This window comes from Excalfactoria chinensis, chromosome 3, assembly GCF_039878825.1.
Source record: "Excalfactoria chinensis isolate bCotChi1 chromosome 3, bCotChi1.hap2, whole genome shotgun sequence".
NCBI classification, from domain to species: Eukaryota; Metazoa; Chordata; class Aves; order Galliformes; family Phasianidae; genus Excalfactoria; species Excalfactoria chinensis.
The window spans coordinates 67,484,709-67,505,136 of record NC_092827.1 but is presented as its reverse complement, the minus strand read 5'-3'; the positions used below and the strand labels follow the sequence as shown (position 1 = coordinate 67,505,136).

Genomic DNA, 20,428 nt, shown 5'->3' with positions numbered 1-20,428 from the left:
AAGAGCTTTTGCAGGATCCTCCATCGTGAGCCTGCATCTGAGGAGATCTTGTAGTCCTCTGCTGGCTATCAGATACTGATATTCTGGTGCTCTGGTTAGTAAAAACTCTAAAAGATCAGATCACCATTTTTAAAGCAACGTCGACACGGCCCTTTGGGCAGCAATTCTACAACCACAGCCAATCCCAGGCACAATAACTGTGGTGAAACTCATTCGGGGAACAAATGATAGCGTTTGAATGCCTGATCTGCAGACACAGTTCGACGTGACGTCTCTGTCTTTACGTGAGAAAGATGTAGACAAATGAAACGTTGGGCTTTCAGCTCTCTTCATTCTCAGACTACAGACACCAGTGAGGTCAGCTGTCGCTGTTTGGTTTTGGATTACTCAGAACTAACATTTTTATTCACATCGAACACACCGCAGAGAAGCGCCTCCTGCCGGAAGAACGCAACGAGCTCAGTGCGCCTGCGCAATGCCGAGGGGCAGGAGGGGAGTGGGCGCATGCGCAGCGGCGGCCGAGGCCAGGGGCGGGGCGAGGTGAGGCAGGGCGGCGGTGAGGCGGAGGGGGTGTGCGCTCGGTCCTGCGCGCTCCGTCCTGCGGGGCTGGGAGTCTCCGCCCGGCAGCTCCCTTCCCGGGCACGGAGCGGAGCGAGCGAGGGAGGTTTGCTACTCGTGAAATGTCGCAAGCTGCCATGTCCGAGACCTACGGTAGGAGCCGGGGGTGGGGCTGTGCGAACGGACCGTGACGGGGAGCGGGGGACGGCGGGTGCGGCCCTGCGCCGAGCGGGAGCCCGGCCTCCGTCAGGGGAACGGCGGCCCCGCCGAGGAGGCTGGGGGTAAAGCGAGGGCTCTGTAGGTGTGCAGGGCAGCGGTGCCCTGCGTGCCTCTTCGCCCTAACTTCGCTCGAGCCGGCTGAGCGCGCTCGGATCGTCCCGGCTTTCCGCCCCTTTGCGTAGCACGGCCGGTGACATCTTGCAGAACGGCGGTGCTCTCGTACGTCAAGGCTGCAGAGCCCCCGTGCCGGGGCACTAGGCTGGGCGAGAGCAGCCTCGGACGTGGTTGGTGTGCTGGGGGTGTTCCTTCGTCTCCTCCGTCCTCAGAAGCTGTTCCGACTTGGACCTGCGTCTCATTGTTGGGAGAGCACGGTCCTGGAGATAAATATCTTCCATAGTTGCAGCGCAGTGAGGTACAACACCTCTGCTGGCTGTGAGAGAGGCTGGTGTTGCCAGCAGGAGCTCTTATCAGTATGTTAACTGATGGCTTCTGCTGCGCAAGTCTGTTTGCTTTCAGTTTCTACCAGTGGTTGAGATGTTTTTTTGCCTTGGTGTACAGCAAGGGCATGGAGCTGCAAGGCAAAATGAGGCAAGAGCATGGGGCAGCCCTTGAAGTGTAAGCATCGAGACCCTGCCTCTTTTTTCCGTGTTTGAAACATGTAAACCTTGCGGCAGGAGCTGGACTAGAGGTGTGCCTTGTAGATCTAGATAAGAGTTTGGACCAACTTCTCATAGTCTGAATTCACGTGATCATCGCTGGCATCGGTTCTGCTATGCTTGTGGTTGTCTCTAAGCAATCAGATGGATCAGCAACCAGAGAAGGTGGAAAAGGCCTAGAAACTCTGGCCTTAACACTGAAGTTTTGCAGTTGTCGGGGGTTATTCCTTCTGTTCGTTTTTTCTTTGGTGTATTTTTCATGCGAGTTACGTTTATTCTTTTTGTACATGGTTAAGCTATAGAAATTCTGAGCTGGAGTACAGGACTATCAAGCTTTAAAGTAGATGGGAAAATATAAATCAAGTTATGGTGTGGCACAGACATTTAACAATAGTTATCTCTGACCACAGGAGTAACCAGTATCTAATTTTGCAGTGTCCTGTTGGTGCCTTGGAAAGAGGGTGAGAGCAGGGCAAGCATATGGGATGCGTCCCCTAATATTCTTCAACCTCCAACTATTTTAATACGAATAGTTCCCAGAGCCAACTAGTTTCTATTGGGGAACCCTCAGCAGCTTTTTCTTCCATGAACTCACCTAATCTTTTATTGAATGCAAAACACAAGTTCCTGGCATCCTTTGGCAGGGGAACTCCCCATGTAAGTGATGTGTTCTGTGAAAGGCCTTGCCCTTGTTTCTTTGGGTTCTACTTGATGGCCAGTTTTACTTGATGACCTTAGCTCTTCTGCTGGAACAGTGTGGTATTTATCTCCATCTCCCCTCTTTGTGATTTCACTCATGGTTGCATAGACCTAACTGATGGAAAGATAACAACATATTTGCATAAAACGACACAGGTAAAATTACCTTCATTCTTGCCATTAAAAGTTTCTAGTCTTTTTAATGTTAGCTGCCATGGCTCAGCTAGGGATTGGTATCAGTTTTAATTGGTTTTGATTGGGTTGCAATTATCATCTATTTGACATTATGAGACATTGCAGTCTGTTTGCTAGCTGTCAATGCTAGCTACATGTAAATGTTGTATTTCTCTTTTTTTTCCTTGTTAACTGCAGAACAGCTCTACATAGCACTTAGATTCTTCTAATTACAATAATGTTTTGGCTCTGTATTTTTCATCCTGTGGACCGTATTTTACCAAAAGCTATTCAGAAGAAACTTACTAAAGCAACATCTTCCTTTTCAGGCGTCACTTGGGTATTAGAAATATTTGGCAAGCCTTTGAGCTTTCTCAGAATGACTTGGGAACTCCTAATGTTAGGGATGGGGGTTACTTCTTTTTCTCCTAAGAAATATTTTTCTGCTTAATGAAACTGCTTTACCAGAACCAATCCTATCGGGATTTGAAAGCTGTGATAACTTTGCTCAATTCCATTCTTTCTGGAAGATCCTTACCAGGTTTTTTGTTGAATAGCGATATTGTAAATTACCTGCAGTAGAAATTATAATCCTGCAACTAAAGGTGCTTCTCCTTTCTCTTCCTGTTGTTGGTTTCCTTTTAAAAAGATCTCTTCATGAGTTGTATTTCACTGTTTCTATTTGATTAATACTTCCTGAGGCTTTGGGCTCAATGTTTTCCAGGTTTCTTGGAAGTATCTTCATGTGTGTGAATGATTTTTGAGCATACACCTGTTCTCGAGTAAAATGGGAGCTGGATGGAAACACTGCCATTTTTCCAAACCTTGAACCCATTGCCCACCAATTATAGTATATGTAGCAATAGGGAATGAGAAGTTGTAACTGGATAAGATATGAGTGTGAGTTTAATTTTATCTGCAACGTTTTGCTTGCTTGACGTTGCTACTGGTGGAGCATCAAGAGCTGGAGACCTGTAGAACTTGAGTGTCAGCTTCTATAGCAGGTAGTGAAATGGACTGCTATGAAAAGTAGTGCTTGTTTAAATTGTAATGGCTGCATCACTCAACTGTTATAAATGTACTTGATTTTTCTGGGGGGAAAAAAGAAGTCTTTCCTTCGAAGTCCAGGGTTCACCGTACAAACATCCAATGATAGTTCACTGCAAACGTATCACCAAAATAGTACTCTCTCTTCTCTGTAGTGTTGTTAGCATGGGAGTGCGATGACTCAATTTGCTCTGGGAAGCAATGTTTTGCTACAATGAATAATTAATAGAAATGGCATTTGGGATGTTGTCCTTCTGCATGTATTTTTCCATTCTCTCCGAGTTCTCAGCTCTGTTTGCAGCGGTAACGTGAGTCTGACAGTACTCAGCTGAGATGTAAACTGGAACAAGCTGGGACTTGTAGTACAACTACAGTAGAATGATCCGACACAATCTAAATAAAAGAAATCTAAAACATGCAGCTTGTAACAGCGGAAACAAATCTCTTAATTTTCCAGTGAGTAATTCATGTTTTCTCTGATACAGTGTCTTCTGTATATAGAGAGTTACTATGAGACACGGGCAGAGTTCGCCCTGCTTCCCAGTGCAAAATACGTGCATTTTCACTATGTGGATTGCTTTTTTAAAATGGTTTACCCTTAACAGGCAAATGGAAAACCACCTTTTAGTTGTAAATGGTACAAAGGTAGAAGATTGCGCTGTGCAGTCTGTGGGAAAATGGTAGATTTCACTCAAATCTCTTCAGTCTCCACTTCCTCTCTTTTCTCCTTGAACATCTGCTACTACCGGTCTGATCGTGAGTCTTATCAGCCTGTTGTCAGGGTGTGTAAGCTGCCTGTGCACTGAAATGTAGCTCTTTTTTGCCTAGATAATTTGATTCATGCTTTTCTCCCAGCCCTGCCTTCCCTGCTCCCCATATATACTTAGCAAACGTGTTTTCATTTATTGCCCTGGTCTTCCATGCTCTAGAGGGCATGGCTTTTTTGTTCACCAGGAAGCAAAGCTTCCTCATTCTAAGCAGTCTTCATGCAGATTGGGGGAGAGCCAAGTTTGTCTGTCCTACCTGTTGATCATCTTAAGTGCTATTGCTAGAGAAAGGAGCGAAGAGAGAGAGCAGTTCTTTTCTCTCATTTAGAGGCAGCATATTGCCAATAGGATTGCTTCAGAGCACTCGCCCCTTTTGCAGACTTCTACAAAATGAAAGGTATCTGACTACCAGGAAAGTTGTTTTTAATGACGTGAATGAGATAATGCTGACGCTTTGGAAACTAATCGATGCATGTTCTGCTCTTTATCAAGGATTTGGTAGAAGACATCTATGGAAGAGTATATAATTTGGTCTTTTTTTTTTTTTCCCCTTCTGCATGAAGAAGAATACAGAAAACAATTCATGTTACATTCTAAAGACTGAGCTGCGGTGTTTCAGAAGCTGTTCAGTTCTTCCCTCTGCTGGAATCAATTTCAGTCAGAGGAGGGGGTCGGATGTCCCGGGGTGGTTTCCACACCAACCATCTGGTTTTGATCTATCATGGTAGTTGAGTCAAAGCCCACGATTGTTTCCCTTCTCCTTCCCCCTCAGCCCTTTCCTCCCCCTGCACACAGCAGTTCAGCTGCTGGTGCCTCTTTGGGGTGGAGCCGTGGTGTTACTGATTGCTTTTCACCTGTGCTAGAGAACGGATTGGTCGCACTGCTTTGCTCCATGTAGCTCTTACCCAGTGTGGGACCAGGTGATGCATGTAGCTTACCGAAGGGAGTAAGTTGATTCTTTATGATGTCTTATTTTCTTAAACAGCCATGATCTTTAATCTCTTTGTGCTTTTCTAGTGCATGTCTTGTAGCCCTTCTTCCTTTTGGCGTAGTGTTTAATTTTCATTTTAAATCCTTTCTCTATATGAAGACGTTATTTACAAGCAAAGCGCTTCAACTTTTCCAGATCTATTTAGTAGCCAGAATGATAGCAAGCATTTTTAACACTGGAATGATGTTCCTTTTCAGCTTCTCAACGAAGGAGGAACAACAGAATTCATAAGAAAAGCTTCTCTAGGGTGACAGCCTTAGTAGCTAACTGGAATGTTGGAGCTCAGAGCTTCTTTGTCAGTTGGGGCTGGGGAGGGGGGAACAACACCAAAACTATGAGAGAGGAGTTCAAAAAGAAGAACTAGAACAACTAGGCGGTAGTACAAACACTGGCATATGAATTGTATTCAATGAAATTGCAAAGAATGAATACGTGGAAGCTTTTCCCCAGTACAAAATTACATTGCAGTTTGGGCACGCAGCTTCCTTCAGTCCGTCTCATTCAGGTTCTGCATTTCTGAGCTGCGCTACATCCATACAGTTGAAAGAGAAGATATTTCTTAATCTGGAGACAAGCAATGAGGAAGTTATAAAAATGTTACCAATAATGGTTGCCATTATTGTGCAAAATGACACCATAAGAAATACATTGTGGAATAGTAAACTGGTTAAACCATTCTCTCTTCTTACCTGCTACATTTCTTTGTTGAGAACGTTTCTAGGTTCATAGCCCAGCGCATCAGCTCAATAAATATGGGTGTTTGTGACTTTTGGTATTGGCAAATGCCTTTTCCTGTCCTTGTTTCATGGTGATCGAATGTACACGGTACTCCACGCTTCCTGCATGCTCCGAAAGATTGCTGCTTTCCCCAATGCAAAAAGGTTCTCATTTTTGTAGAAACTTGGGGTGTTTCCATTCTGTGAGTGATTAAAACAGACTTCCTTACAATTCACGTGGTTGCTGTATGAAACTGCAGTTTCAAGTTTCACCTTAGAAAACTTGTTTGTTTTTTTTGGCAGATGGAAGCATTTTTTGCCTACCAGGTAAGCAGATAATGAATAATCATCTATCCAAATATTTATCCGTAGAAAAGATTCCCAATTGCCATTGCCTGGTGCGATAGAATCTTAATACGAATGAGGTGTCTACCTGTGAAGTGCTGTTATGCTATCAATTTAAAGGATATTAATATGAAATTTCCAATATCACTCCTGCCCTCAGAGCAAAAAATGAAGTGCCTCAAATCAAAGCGACTCAGGAAAAATATACTGCAGTTCTCAGTCTGTTCCATATCAGTCCCTGACAGTGACACCATTGTCTCAGAATTCCTTGCTGGCCGGCAGCCTGGCCGCACAGAATGGAGCAGCTTGTTAAACGTGCTGCTCAACGTGGATTGGAAGACATGCCTTTATTCAGCCACATTTAACAACCAGGGCCTGAAATGACAGAGAAATTAACGTAGGAATAGAGCGTTGATGTGATGCGTCTCCTGTTGTAGTTTGGCGGTAGCTGTTAGATTGTATGTGTAGTCCATGGGGGAAAAGAAATAAATAAAAATGGAAGGTATATTTGATTTATTTCTATTTTTTAGTTGTTTCTGACAGGAAATTCTGGCAAGCAGCATTTACCAAACATGTAGGAGAACCAGTTTTAACTGGGTTTCAGATGTATTTTTGGGAAAGCTGCAGAGACAAGACAACAGTGTTCTGGTTGCAGACATCTCGGAACATTTTGCTTTTTGAGGAACTCTTTGGAAGTGATAAAAGCAGTGAGATTACACACACCCACGTTGGTTAAATATATGGGAAGGTGCACAGAGTAGCTCACTAGTCCATAAAAGAGAAACTTTCAAAGAGGATTTTTATCTTAACCAAGCACTTAAGGGTTATTTGTGATGTACGTACATTTCATACTAACAGCAAAGATTTGGTAGTCTGAAGAATGAAATATTCTGAGTCTCAGTGTGTTTTGCAGTTGAAATGACGTAAAGGGTCCTTCTTTACAGGAGATAATAGGCAATATTTCACAACCTGAACCAAAATCTCTTTTCTTGGTCTAGAAAGCACAAACGGCTGCGTGGGGGTGTGAAGAGGAGTTTGGAACAGAATGTCTAGGGAGTGTAAATGATTCTATTTGTGAGTGAAAAAAGGCAAACTCTTCTTTCAGAAGAGAGTCCATTCCAAAGTCTGTTACAGTGTTTGAAACAAAAAATCATGCAAAGGTGATGTGTAAAAATAGTACTTCATTTTAAAGATAATAACATCTGAAGGGCAACTGAAAACAGAATGTTGAACATTCCTCGGATTCATAGCCCTCACTTTTGCTATTGAATTTTCAACAGTGGGAAAGTGCTTACGACAAATATGAATATAAGATACTCTTATTTATTTAAATTTTCATAGAATCTTGAGCAACCTGGTCTAGAGGGAGGTATCCCTGCCTATAGCAGGGGGTTGGAACTACATAATCTTAAATGTCCCATCCAACACAAACCATTCTATGATAGGTGTTCCTGCTACAGCAGGGCGATTGGACTAGATGATCTTTTGAGGTCCCTTCCAATCCCTGACATTCTGGGATCCTGTGATGCTGTAATTCCTGCATGAAAGAAAATGATTGGGCAGGCTTCTTTGTGCATGTTAAATTCAACTTATAAAAGCCAGAGGTCCAAACAAAATTCTGGTGAAGTAACAAATCGGTGCTTTGACTTATTTGGTATATTCTTGTTTTTATTCAGCCATCCCATGAACCGGTATTTACTGTAATGCATTTGAGAGCTTTGGGCAGTGCTAATGAAATTAATGCTAGGTTTTTATTTTTGTTTGTATTGCAAACTTAATCCTTTTCATTGCATGCTTATCTGTTGTCCGCTAGAGACCTATGGTGCTTATAATAGAAGTGATGCAATAACGTTGTAAAGGTGACTGTAAAAAGAATGTTGTTGGTGGGAAAAATAAATAGTTGGGAAAGTAATTGTAAATATTCTTATCATAGTTTATCAGGGCAAACGTTCGAGAGTGATAGACGAGGAAGCTTTCTTAGGTCTTTAGCAAAACTGGAAAGGTAATATCAAAGAGGTGTATGTAACAAGACGAAAGAGATTTTGAGTACTTGCATTACTAAATGAATGCTGATGTAAATGGCACCTAAGCAGGTAAAGTGCCAGAAGTAACTTCCTTAATTTGCCATCCAAAAGAAACCTCAAAGTATTTAAAGGTCTGCTGGGTTTGGTTTGTTTGAGTTGATGTTGTTATTTGTACTGGCTGTAGCTGATAGCTTATTTACCCATAAAGCAGGCTGCTAGTAGAGAAGTCAACCAGATGCCTTCTGATCCCATCATTTTCATCTCCTGTTGTCATTCTTGTACCTCCATAAACAAGTAGGATTCTTTGCTCTCACTTTCTAACATCTCTAAAAGTTGGCATTTTTTTATTTTTATTTTTTTAATCTTTAGATTTCCTGTTTAAGTTCTTGGTCATAGGAAATGCTGGGACTGGAAAATCCTGTTTGCTGCACCAGTTTATTGAAAAGAAATGTAAGTATATTTGAATGCAGCAAGAGTTCCCTAAAGGGTTACCTTCCTCCGCCAGACTGTAACTCTCTTGAGAAACAGCTCTGTGATTATGATGTATAATTGAGAAACCTATTGCTGAGAATGTTAAGACAGTAGCGTCTTAACATTAAAAAAGAAACATTTTGCATATTCATGGGAAAGACTGGCATTTTGTGCTCTGCTTTTCCTTCTATTTTAAACTGCTGTGCAGTATTAGAAAACAACATTGAAGAAAACGTTGACTTTCCATTCATTAGTGGGAGCGGGTGATAATTTGATTAAGGCAGGCCATTCTTGTAATAGTTTTTCATTCAATGGCATGTTCAAAACTTGTAGGAGATGCTTTTCTTCTGCATGATGGCAATAGCCGTGCTGATTTTGTTTGTAATAGTAGTTTATAATTTGAACACTGTAGTGCTTTTATCATACCTAAGTTGGAGTTCATGTGACTACTTATTCACCCTAAATATTCTCCAAGTAATAAGTCTGTTTTTTCTTCTTCTTTTTTTTTTTTTTCTTCTTTAGTTAAGGATGATTCAAACCATACCATAGGAGTGGAATTTGGTTCAAAGATCATAAATGTCGGTGGTAAATATGTGAAATTGCAGATATGGGATACAGCAGGACAAGAGAGATTCAGGTACCCTTTTCAGCCATTTTATTTAATGTCATTTCTTGTTAAATCATCACTTTGGATGTTGGGTATTATCTATTCCTGTTTAAAAGCAGGCATATATCACATTTGGCAAAGAAGTTCTGTGAGTATATTTGCTGTCAAGTATGATCTCTCACCAGTTTTTTATTGGTTTGGGGGGTCTGCTCTGCTTGCTTATGGTGTATGGAGAGCTACCAGTGGTTAACAAGGGTGAGTACAGTGGTACAGGTCTGGGGAATGGACTGCAATCCAAATACTTGTCCTTTGTCAAGCAAAGCCAGGCAGTGAGTGGTATGTAGTAAGATGTCTCCAGTCTGTTGGCTAGATACCCTGAAATTGCGAGGAGCTTGTTCTAGAGGCTCGTGAGAATGAAGTCCCTTTAAGTTGAATGCATTTACAGACATGCAGACTCCTTTCTCCAGATGCTTTTTATGATGACTGTGATCCTTTTCTTAAGACTTATCAAACTCAACATACTTAGTAGTCAGTTTTTAATTCACCCTCTACCTTTTGAAGAATGATTTGCATTCTTTGTCTCCATTTTATGGAGTCCTAAGTTGTTCAGGGGCACGTACTTTACCCTTTAACTTATGTTTCATCTTCCAGCAGTGAGTAATTGCTCAGCTTTCATGCCACAGTTACCACCACCAGCTCCCAGTTCTGTGTCAGGTCATATTTTAAATGTACCTTCAGCAGGACTTGGGTCAGAATAAACTTTTAGAAATCACTGTTTGACTGCATTCACTGGAAACTTGTCATCTGTCAAAAGCCTAGTTATAAGTTTTTGCTGCTGCATTGTGATTAAAATCACTTTTTTATAATTAAAATAAAAAATATATAATTATGGTTATATAATTCGGTAGACATATGAAACCTAGACTTCAAAGAAAATATACAACAAAAATCTGTCAATTCTATTTCAGGTCTGTAACAAGAAGTTACTATAGAGGTGCTGCAGGTGCTTTACTTGTCTACGACATAACCAGGTAAGAAAACCCGCCCCTCTTTGATTTATTTAGTTGTCAGAGGTAATTAATGAATAACTAGATTCCCTCCCATGTATCTAATCCTCTAACAGAGAATAGACAGAAAGAAAAGAAATACAAAAAGTATTAGTGCTTTAGTGCATATCTAAGCCTTGGAACTTGCTTACATGAGATATTATTTTCAACTGAGACAGGGGGGGGTTAGGTGAGATATTAGGAGGATGTTTTTCACACAGTGGGTGGTGACACACTGGAACAGGTTGCCCAAGGCATTCAAGGCCAGACTGGACGTGGTTCTGGGCAGCCTGTTCTGGTAGTTGGCGACCCTGCACATAGCAGGGGGGTTGAAACTGGATGATAATTGCGGTCCTTTTCAACCCAGGCCATTTTATGATTATGAAAGCCATAAACATACACAGGCTCAGAGGGTTAGACAAATATGTAGGAATTGGCTCACCAGTAGGTGTAATCATGCTGGGCTGTGTGCAGCCAGTGGCTCAGGAAATCTGTAAGCAGCAACTGTTAGGAACTGAATAAACTGAGGAAAGATCACTGTGTTTGTCTTGTTATTATGTTCTTGAAGTATATTTTGCATTCATTGTTTTCCAAAGAGAGAAACAAACCTCTGACCTGATCTGTGTTTCTCAGTTTCATATCCTTCAAAACAAATAATCTGACGCTGATGGTATGCAATAGAAACTTAGAGCAGACTTAAGCCACTTGTAACCGAGGTAGTATGCTTCTGTGGACACTGCTTATTAGTGTGCTGGTGTAACAGGTCGTTGTCTGGAGAAGCTAGCTTTACCCATGTGTTGTTTAACTATAGCCCAAAGATGTTTTAGTCTCATTCATATGTTGTAGCCTTTTTGTTTAAATGTTGTAGGCAGCCAATAGAATACTTTGCCGTTGCACACTTTTGCATCTTGTTGGGTTTTTTTTGTTGTTTCTGACCATGATAGACTAATGCTTGTCAGCTAAGCTTCATGTTGTTTAATGGTGACTCACTGGATGCATTGCTTTTTTTCCTGTGTGTGTGCTGTAGTGTACTGTTTGCCCTTGAGCACTCTTCAGAATCAGTGTTCTGTGCTTAAGGTCAGCTGGGCTCATTTTTCAGTTGTCTTGATGGCTTTAGCTCTGCCCACTGCTGTAATGACTACCAATGTGAGCAGGATAAATGCCTGTGACTTTGTTGGTCTTAAAACAAATGTGATACTTCAGGCCCGTAGTTCTCTGTAAGCATAGTTAATTCTCATCATACCATCTGGAACTTAATTATTGAACTCCATATTAATAACTCATTGCTATCCCTAAATTTCATGCACAGAAGGCTGAAACTAGATTAGCATTTCAAGTTTTAGTTTTTCACATTAACAGAGTATCTTCTTGTTTATTTTTATGACTTTCAACCTGTGGGTTTTTGGCATTAATAAAAAGTGAACTACTACTTCTCAAAGGCTACATGCATCCAAATGCACCATGAGCTCTGTGTGTTTCATCATCCATTCCGCTTTCATTTGGGATTGCCATTCCGAAACATTATAGCAGCACTTCAGAAGAGATCTCACTTTCAAAGAGATTTGGAGCTGCAACTGGGATTTCATGTGTTTCAGCTCATGGGTTCTGGTGTCTAGATGATAATTTATTGATCAGAATGACTATCTAATGAAAGGAATTAAGGCAGTGGTGGAGCAGAACATTCATGAACACTATGAGAATTGAACTGAGGCGCTGCTTTCTATCGGCTCCAGCAGCAAGCTATGCAATGTGTTTCTTCTCTTCAGAGAGAGAGAGGTTGCTGAAAATAAACTGTCTGGGTTTGGTTGTGATTGATTTGGTTTTGCTTTTTAAGAACTTTACATTTCTTGTTTCTTGAAGGAACTGGATACTCTCTCAGTTTGTTGCTGGTGTAATTGAGGGGTGTATGCAACTTGCCTGACTGGTACAGCCTTGTGGCCTGCCAGTAAGAGTTGCCTTCAGAAGTTTTAGTTCAGTGATCTGCTTGCTGGAAATGAATGTTTTCTAACATGGGTTGTTTTCATTGCAGCCGAGAGACCTACAATGCACTCACTAATTGGCTGACGGATGCAAGAATGTTAGCAAGCCAAAATATTGTGATAATACTGTGTGGAAACAAAAAAGATCTTGATGCAGATCGTGAAGTAACCTTTCTAGAAGCATCCCGGTTTGCACAAGAAAATGGTAAGTAGTAGAAAATCTTCATGTAACGCTGAAAGATGTTTAGTACTTAAAACAGTTTATTTTTTTGTGCTGCTAGGGAATACTTTGGTTCACTGTACGTATTTTCTGAGAGAGACATGAGGATAGTGCCTGTAATAAGAACTGCATGTACGGTTTGTCCCACTGTTGGTGATTCTTCCAGTCATAGCTGCTTACTTAAAGATCATCTCCTCTGTGTTATCATATTATTTAGAGTATGTAGCATGACTTCTCTTGTTAAGTTGCAACCAAGGAGCTGGAGAGAAAATACAGAGTAAGGTTTCCTGGGTTTTAGCATCTTGCAGGCTTTCTAGATTGTAGACAAGATCGAATGGGGTTGGCTGCAGTTGAAAGCAGTACATTTGATTCACGGTAAACAAAGTTGAATATATGGTGTGGATCCAGAAGGCTCATCTGTAGTGTCCAAAATTTTCAGTCTTTGGAGGCATGCTTCTGCGGCAGCTGAAGCCAGTCTGACTTTTGTGCTGCAGTCCTACAGTCAGCAAAGTCTGTTTTTAGTTTTATAAGTCGATTATCAGGTCTTTTCTACCATGTATTTTATTATTGTTGCTGGCTTTCCTCTTGCACATAGGTTCCTGTTAACAGAAAACTACACGATGCACTTTGTTTTCATGTTCTGTTTTGCAAGTACAGCCCAGGTTATCATGTATTCGTAATTTTTACATTTCTGTAAGTTTTAGAGGAAGTTTATTGTGTGTCTAGAAGTTTTGCTTTCATAAAATAACTGTTTCAGGACCACACTATTGGAGGACAGCTCTCAACAAGTCGAAGAAAAAACATTCCTGTTAATTTTCATGCTTGAATTACTGTATCAGATATTCTGAGCTTGCATTGAGATTGTTTTTCTGGTGTCTAATGCAGAGCTGATGTTCTTGGAAACAAGTGCACTAACAGGGGAAAATGTTGAAGAGGCCTTTGTACAGTGTGCAAGAAAAATACTCAATAAAATTGAATCAGGTAAGCAGAAGTTAATATTACTGTAACCTTTTTTTCCTAGAAACATAAACTGTGGGTTTAAGTATCAACATCTAAAGTTATCTAGGTGTGGTAATATAACCCATTTGTTTTCTAGCCATATGTTTTCACGGGAATGAATGTTCAAGTAAGATCTGTATACCTGAAAAGGGGGAGAGGTGGATTGTAGATATACAGCATTTACCTTGATAGTGAGCTCAGCATGTAGCTTGCTTGTTATGTGGATTATTTGCATACAACCATGAAGCCTGACATTAAACAGCATTAGCAAAGCAGAAGAAAAACTTGGTGTAAGGATGTAACTTTTAATTCTGCTTCTCATATACTGCAGGCAGTATGGTCAAGAGAATTTGAATGCTTAACACAGAATACCAGGGATGTTTCCTAGCAACTCTGTTTCTCTGATGTGACCTTCCTGGCTTCAGTTGAAGTCATTTTTCTTTCTGCAGATCTAGAAATATGCCAGAAAGCTTCTCAATGCAAGTGGGCAAGCTGAAAATAGTACAATATTTTCATAGGGATTTCCTCATTATTGCATCAAAATCGATGCCAAACAACATCCTTCATTTTAACCAAAACAAACAAATAATAAAAACACAACAAAATAATAATAATAAAAAAAGTACAGCAAAGCCAACAAAAGAAAGCAGCATATGGCTTAGTTAGTCACGATTCTGTATTCCCATAACTGATATAAAGAGGCATTACCATAACAGAAATAAGTCCTGCTTCCTGTAAGCTGCCTGTCCTGTCCCTTCTATCAGCAGTCATGCACTGAGTCACGAAAAAATTGAGTCTGGAGAGAACCACTGGGGGTCTCTGGTCCAGCCTCCTGATTTAGATCCAGCTTCAAAGTGAAAGCAGGTTGTCCAGAGGATATCAAGGCACAGCGTGAGGTGCTCTGAGACTGGAGGTTCCACAGTCCCTTTGGACAATGTGTCTCAGTGCTGACTGAAGCGTACAGTGAAATTTTCATTTCCCTCATGTGTTCAGAAATTCCCCTTGTGCAGGCTGCGTCTCTTACCTCTTCTCCTTTTACTGTGTGTTTCTGAGTGCTGTCTGGTCTTTACACCCTTAAGACCCTGCAATCATGCATATTAGAATCCCTCTTAGCCTTCTCTCTTCCTGGCTAAACAAACATGGTTCCCTTAGCTTCTTTTTGAACATACTGAGCTTCAGCCTACAACTGTCACAGCAGTCTTTTCCTGGAGTCTCTCCAGTTCATCCTTTGTTACTGGGAAATGCAAAACTGAACACAGGGTTCTAGATGTTCTGGATGATTCGATGTGGCTTTGAATGTGCCAGGTAGAGTGAAATAATCACTTCCTTCAACACACTGGTCACACTCATGCCATAACAGCCCTGTGTGTTATTTACCCTTCGTTACAAGTGTGTTCTGTGTCCTATGGTTGCTTTGTCTATTAGGATCCCTGGTTCTTTTTTTGCAGTGTTGCTACCGAACTAGTTTGGTCCCCAGCCTGTACCAGTGCATGGGCTTGTTCTGTTATGGGTAAAAGGCTCTGTGCGTGTAGTTGTTGAATTTCACAAGATTCCTGCTGTCCTGCTCCTCTAGCTTGCCCAAGGTATTTTCTGAATAATAGCCCTACCCTCAAGCTGGTGTCATGCTCAGCACGGTGTCATTTCCTAACTCACAGAGGAAGTAGGTACAAGCAGTGAACCTGAAGGGATGATCCGAATAATTCAGGGGCATTTTTTATTTTAACTAGTTGTTTCTAATCTTGGCCAGTTTCTCCATGTATCTGTGAGAATGCTTCTGGAGGCCCAGGGTGTGGAGTAAACCAGATACAGCAGTGGACAGCAGAAGCAGGGAAGGCTGAGGCAGTTTCCTCTTGGGCAGTGCTTTGTGGAATCCTACTCTCAGATTGACCCATTTTTTGTTTGGCTTGATGTATTTACAGTGCTTCTTCCCTTACATATTAGAATCTGGAAGCGTGTGTCTCTTAACATGAAACAGTGTTTGCAGAAAGCATTTTAGGTATTTCCTTTTTAAGAAGTAGTTAGAGCCAAAACATTTACTGTCGCAGCCTAGCTCAGTAATGAGCTGCTTCATCATTATGATTAAGGACCCACAGCTGAAATTACAGGATAAAATGGTACAGTTTTGGAGTCGCCTAAAAATAAACAGAATTGCAGCAGATCTCTCCATTTGCAGAGAGGAATGTCATTACATATTTGTATCTGATACTGTGGTTATTTGTAAGTGATCTATCTCCCGTCACCATTTTGTTTCCTTTCAGGAGAATTAGACCCGGAAAGAATGGGCTCAGGTATTCAGTACGGAGATGCTGCCTTGAGACAGCTGAGATCACCACGAAGAGCACAAGCACAAAGTGCTCAGGAATGTGGGTGTTAAAGAAGCAAAACACAAAATCCAAAATACTCACTTTAGATACAGAAGGTAAGGTTACAGAAATCTTCCCGTATGTGAGCAATGTGCTGTACCAAGTGGCTTGGCTTTTTCACAGCCTGCGGAGCACCGTGGAACGTAATGAAATAACGCACAGTAGAGTTAATGGCTCTGTTATTTGTTTTTGTGCACCAAAGCAATAATAAGAACAGCAATATTCACTGCTTAGGCAGCGCTGTCATCTACAGCATCTCTACTTAGGTTCCTGTAGCCTATGGAGTTGGTGCAGTGTCCTAAAGATGCTCAGCAGAGGAAAGGAATAATCTATTCCTTACTTCAGCATAATGGAGGAAGAAGGCTGGAAGTTGTAAAACCTGGTCCCAAGAAGAGCTTGATGCTTAGCCTTTCTTGTAAAGAGCTGTTCTTAGATACGTTTCAGCATTCAGGGATATTCTCCAACTCTGCAGCATGTATATGGCTGCTAGGACAGCCCTTCCCCCCTCAGTCACCAAGGAAGGGAATTAAGAAATTGCTGTGTAGTTATTCTAACATCGTTCAGTCTTACTTTTCTAACTTGAGGGTCACAATATCAAATGAAGCTGTCACTGGCAGTATAGTTAATACATCTTTTTTTGCCCTGTATTCATTTTTATCAGTTTGGGCAATGTCCGCCAGCATTATTCAAACTGCCAGCAGAAGCTTTACAAAATGTTAAATAAAGCAGCATTCAATTCTATGTTCTCATATTTTGTTCTCTGTTCCAGGAGCTTCGCTCCCAATTAAAGCTCGGAGTTTTAAATAATGCATAAGAATCCTTGAACTGCTTTCCTCTTTTTTCCCTCTTTTTTTTTCCCCCCATGCAGTAGCTTTCTCCAACTGAGGAACTGCTATACAAGGGCATTCATTCAGTCCAATTATATATGGCTTTACAGCCATGAGTGTTAATTGACTTTTATTTCCAGCGGTTGAGTTTCTGAGATTGGTCAGATGTAAATAAACAGTGGAGTTGTTGTGTATTTTACAGCTGTCCGTGCAAATGGTGTTTGAAGAAATAAAGCTTGAGAGCTGTGCAGTTTTGAAAACCACCTTTCCGCTGTGTACAGACAGAGCAGAGCGCTGCTGACAGAGAGGTGCACCGTGTGCTAAGGAGCAGGAACATGAGGCACAAAGCCTGCAAAGCGAACCTGCTGACTCAGTGGGAAGTTGTTAAAGTGATACCTGTATGTAAACATTTTCCATTACCTGTTTTTTATTTCACCTTTAGTTGAAGGCGTTACTATACACTGTAAATAATGTAACAGTAAATTTACAAAGCATGATATATATATATATATGATGATAGAACGTTGCACTACAACAGTTTAATATTTTATTTTTTTATCGTAGAAACTAAAAGTTAACCCAAGTAGGCTTTGCCATGTCTGTTGCCTAATAGTTTATATTTATGCCATGAATTATAAGGCCACTGCCAGTGTCGGTGAGGGATGGCTGTTTTTTCTCCCCTCCATTTCTTTTGCCGCGTTCTGACAAGGTGTTTATATGACTGGTTTTCAACATGAGGTTAGTTTTGTTTGCTTAGTCTGGGTGATGCATCAAGTTGGAAAGGGTATTTTTATGGAAGTTCACCTGTTCTATCACAGTTTGTACATATCATCTTTTGAAGCTCCTTTATCAAACTGTAAAAGTTCAGGAAAACGTACTTTTAAGTCACTCAAATGGCTGTCAACTGATGTGGATTTTGGAGTTCCTGTTTTCTCGGTTCTGATGTTTTGTATAGCACCGGTGTCATGAAGATAGTACGTATATGTGAACAGAATTGCGCATCTTCCGTGTGTTTTGTAATTCTGGTGGTGGGGTGTGGGCTTCTGGAGGCCAATCAATCACAGTAGAAGTTCTATAGCAGTTCTGTTAACCTCCGATTGCTAACTAAGCAATCACCTGCGGGGGAAAAAATGAGTCTGTCTTGCAAGAGCCCTTCCTTTTGAACTCTTGGGGAAAATATGGGATGTAACACTGTCAACATTGCTTCCAGGAGACTCATAGGAAGGAAGAAGAAAATCAATGCTGCTGATGTAGTTCTTTCTTCCTGTGAAACTCATCAGGAGAAACTTCAGCCATAGTGCTGTGTTTAAAAAACCCACAACAAAACCAGTTCACACTTCCCTTCTGCCTTCTTCACATGGCAGGGGGGAGGTATGGGGTGAGGGGTTAGGAATCCTGTTGTCATTGCTCAGCTGGAGACAGAAAAGACTGGCAGAGGGCTTAAGCATGAGGACAGAACCGTGAGTAGTATGTATCGTTTTTACGATGTCATGACAACTGATTGGGTAAGAGAAGTGGCTTTTACATTGCCAGATAAGGAGCTGTGGAAAGCATTTCAGGAGGCATCCAAACTCCAACTGTTGTCAGGAGAGAAATGATATTTCACTTGTATGGACAGAAATTGCTAGTGATGTCTTTACTTAGTTCCTTATATAACTGGAAATTGGATGTCTGTTTGGAAATGCAAATGAACACAGAAAATAGTTTATCTCATCAGAACACAGTATGGAAATTCCAAGGACAAACATGCTTTATTTTCTGTACGTGAGTATTTTTTTATTTAAGAGACACCTGTCAGATGCACGTTTAAAAACTAAATCAGAAAGCTGAACTGCTGTTGTGATTCAGAGGGCAGTTGAGCACACGAGCAGACCAAGGATGCTACAGAGAAGGAGGTATTCTGTCTTCCCATGGGATTAGAATCATGTGGAAAAAAACTGTCCTGACACTTTTGGTTCAGATGGATGTATATCTCAAAACTATGTACCTTGGCCATCTCTGAAATCAAAATATGAAATAATTTAATTAACCCAGACTCTTCCAGGACACAGTATGTTTTTAAAAGATGGCAAAGTCTTAGCAGTCTTTGCTACAGCTCTCTGCTGTGTCCTCTGTTCTATTTAGGATTTAGATTTGTTGCATGGCTAGTAATAATTCTTCCTAAGGCATATTCTGTGCTCCATTAAATGGTTTTTTTGAGGCATCTTAATTCAGTATCTACAAGACTGTAAAAGGAAGAACTCCAAATAAACCTTACCTGTCGGTCATAACGTAATTTGCCTTACGCTACTCCGAAACCAGATGAAGTTACCAAAAGCAGTCCCCTGTAGTAGAGGTTGGATGCAGTTAGTTCCTCTGCCAGTCCAAATGGTCTGCTGTTCAGCTCTGATGTTTTGCATTTTAACCAGAGTTGTGGAGGATGGTGAAGGGGAACGTTCTGCAACACCAAATCGTTACTGAAATGCTGGAAAAAATAGTAGAGGAATCCATTTCCCATTCGTCTCATCAGTTTTCTTGGTACAGGGATGAAGTGAAAGCTAAGCACTTACCAGTTGTGACATAGCTAAAAGGCTCCCCTTCTGTCACTGTTAAAATGGTTGAAGTGGGGTTGACACTTGATTGAAACTTACTATTGTGCTAGCAGTGTTGGCTAGTTTTCCTCTGAGTATTTATTTCTAAAAACAAACATTGTGCCCATAGCTGCTGTGGAACCAATTTCAAGCTTTAACAAACCTAGCTCATGAAAATATTTAGTGATAAATATGGTAGACTATACTTGATTTTTAGTGTAAAATTAATTTACCAAAGGAAAATGGGCTGAATTTTATGCAAACTAATCCCAGGCAACCACATCCTAGGAGTTACTGAATGTAGAGCTTCAACTCTTTGAGTCCTGTAGAAGATCTAAAAGTCTTATTAAAATCTGTTTCGCCTTTCAGTGAGGCTACTGGCCTGTCCTCTTACATTTCATGCTTGTATCTAATGAGAAATAAAGAATCTTTCTGGATTTTTCTAGGGGTGGTACAGCATATTCTATTTGTTCGTACTAAGTACTATGCTAAGTCAAGCCCCCAAGAATATTTCAGCTGAATTTATAGTGGAGTTGCTATTTGGCTGGGAAAGTACCAGCATGTAGGAAACTGGAGCACTGCTGCAGTGTGTTTCACAGCAGCAGAGAGCATGGAAGTCACTGTCCCCTCTGGCAGCAGCTTCCCCCAGGCTTCCCAGTGGGCAGGAAGGCCCCCACCCTGGTACCCTGCTGTTTCTACCCCATGTTAGAGAGGAAGTAACTGCTAGGTGTGTTTTCAGTAGGGAATTTCCTTCAGTATAGCACATCCTGAAGGTCAGGGCTGTGAAGCTACATGCAATTACCTGGAACTTGCTTCCTTGTCTGTCTTCCTGCTCTAATGACTTCAGCAGTGATGTGTCTAGAGCTCCTGGAATACATTATTTCAGAAGTGAGAGATGTTTTTTGAAAGCTAGGAGATGTTTGTAAAACTGAATCCCATATTTGCTCTTAGAACCTTTCTAGAGTAACAGGCAGCTCAGGTTGAGAACACAGTTGACCTCTCAGTAAGGAAAGGGTAATAAGGAAGAACATAAATTTGGCTCTCAGATTGACTTACTGATAAAGAATGGGGTTGGGTAAAGGGTTGCATTAATTACTTTTCTCATTTACTCTTTGTAAGGGGAGAAGACACAGGAGAAACAGAAGCCCTG

The 20,428-nt window shown here is 41.1% G+C and overlaps 1 protein-coding gene across 2 annotated transcripts; it reads left to right on the top strand.

Annotated features, from left to right (window-relative positions):
* The first annotated feature begins 526 nt into the window (after positions 1 to 526).
* RAB4A (RAB4A, member RAS oncogene family) lies at positions 527 to 19,721 on the top strand. 2 transcript variants are annotated; one of them, XM_072333612.1, is made up of 9 exons: positions 527 to 711; positions 6,131 to 6,154; positions 8,566 to 8,646; positions 9,190 to 9,304; positions 10,243 to 10,305; positions 12,350 to 12,504; positions 13,405 to 13,500; positions 15,777 to 15,937; positions 16,911 to 19,721. In XM_072333612.1, the coding sequence occupies exons 1-8, from the start codon at positions 681 to 683 to the stop codon at positions 15,890 to 15,892; spliced, it is 681 nt and encodes a 226-aa protein (XP_072189713.1). In that variant the 5' UTR covers positions 527 to 680; the 3' UTR covers positions 15,893 to 15,937; positions 16,911 to 19,721. The 2 variants fall into 2 exon arrangements, with proteins under 2 accessions (XP_072189713.1, XP_072189714.1); XM_072333613.1 differs by lacking the exon at positions 6,131 to 6,154.
* The last annotated feature ends 707 nt before the right edge of the window (positions 19,722 to 20,428 follow it).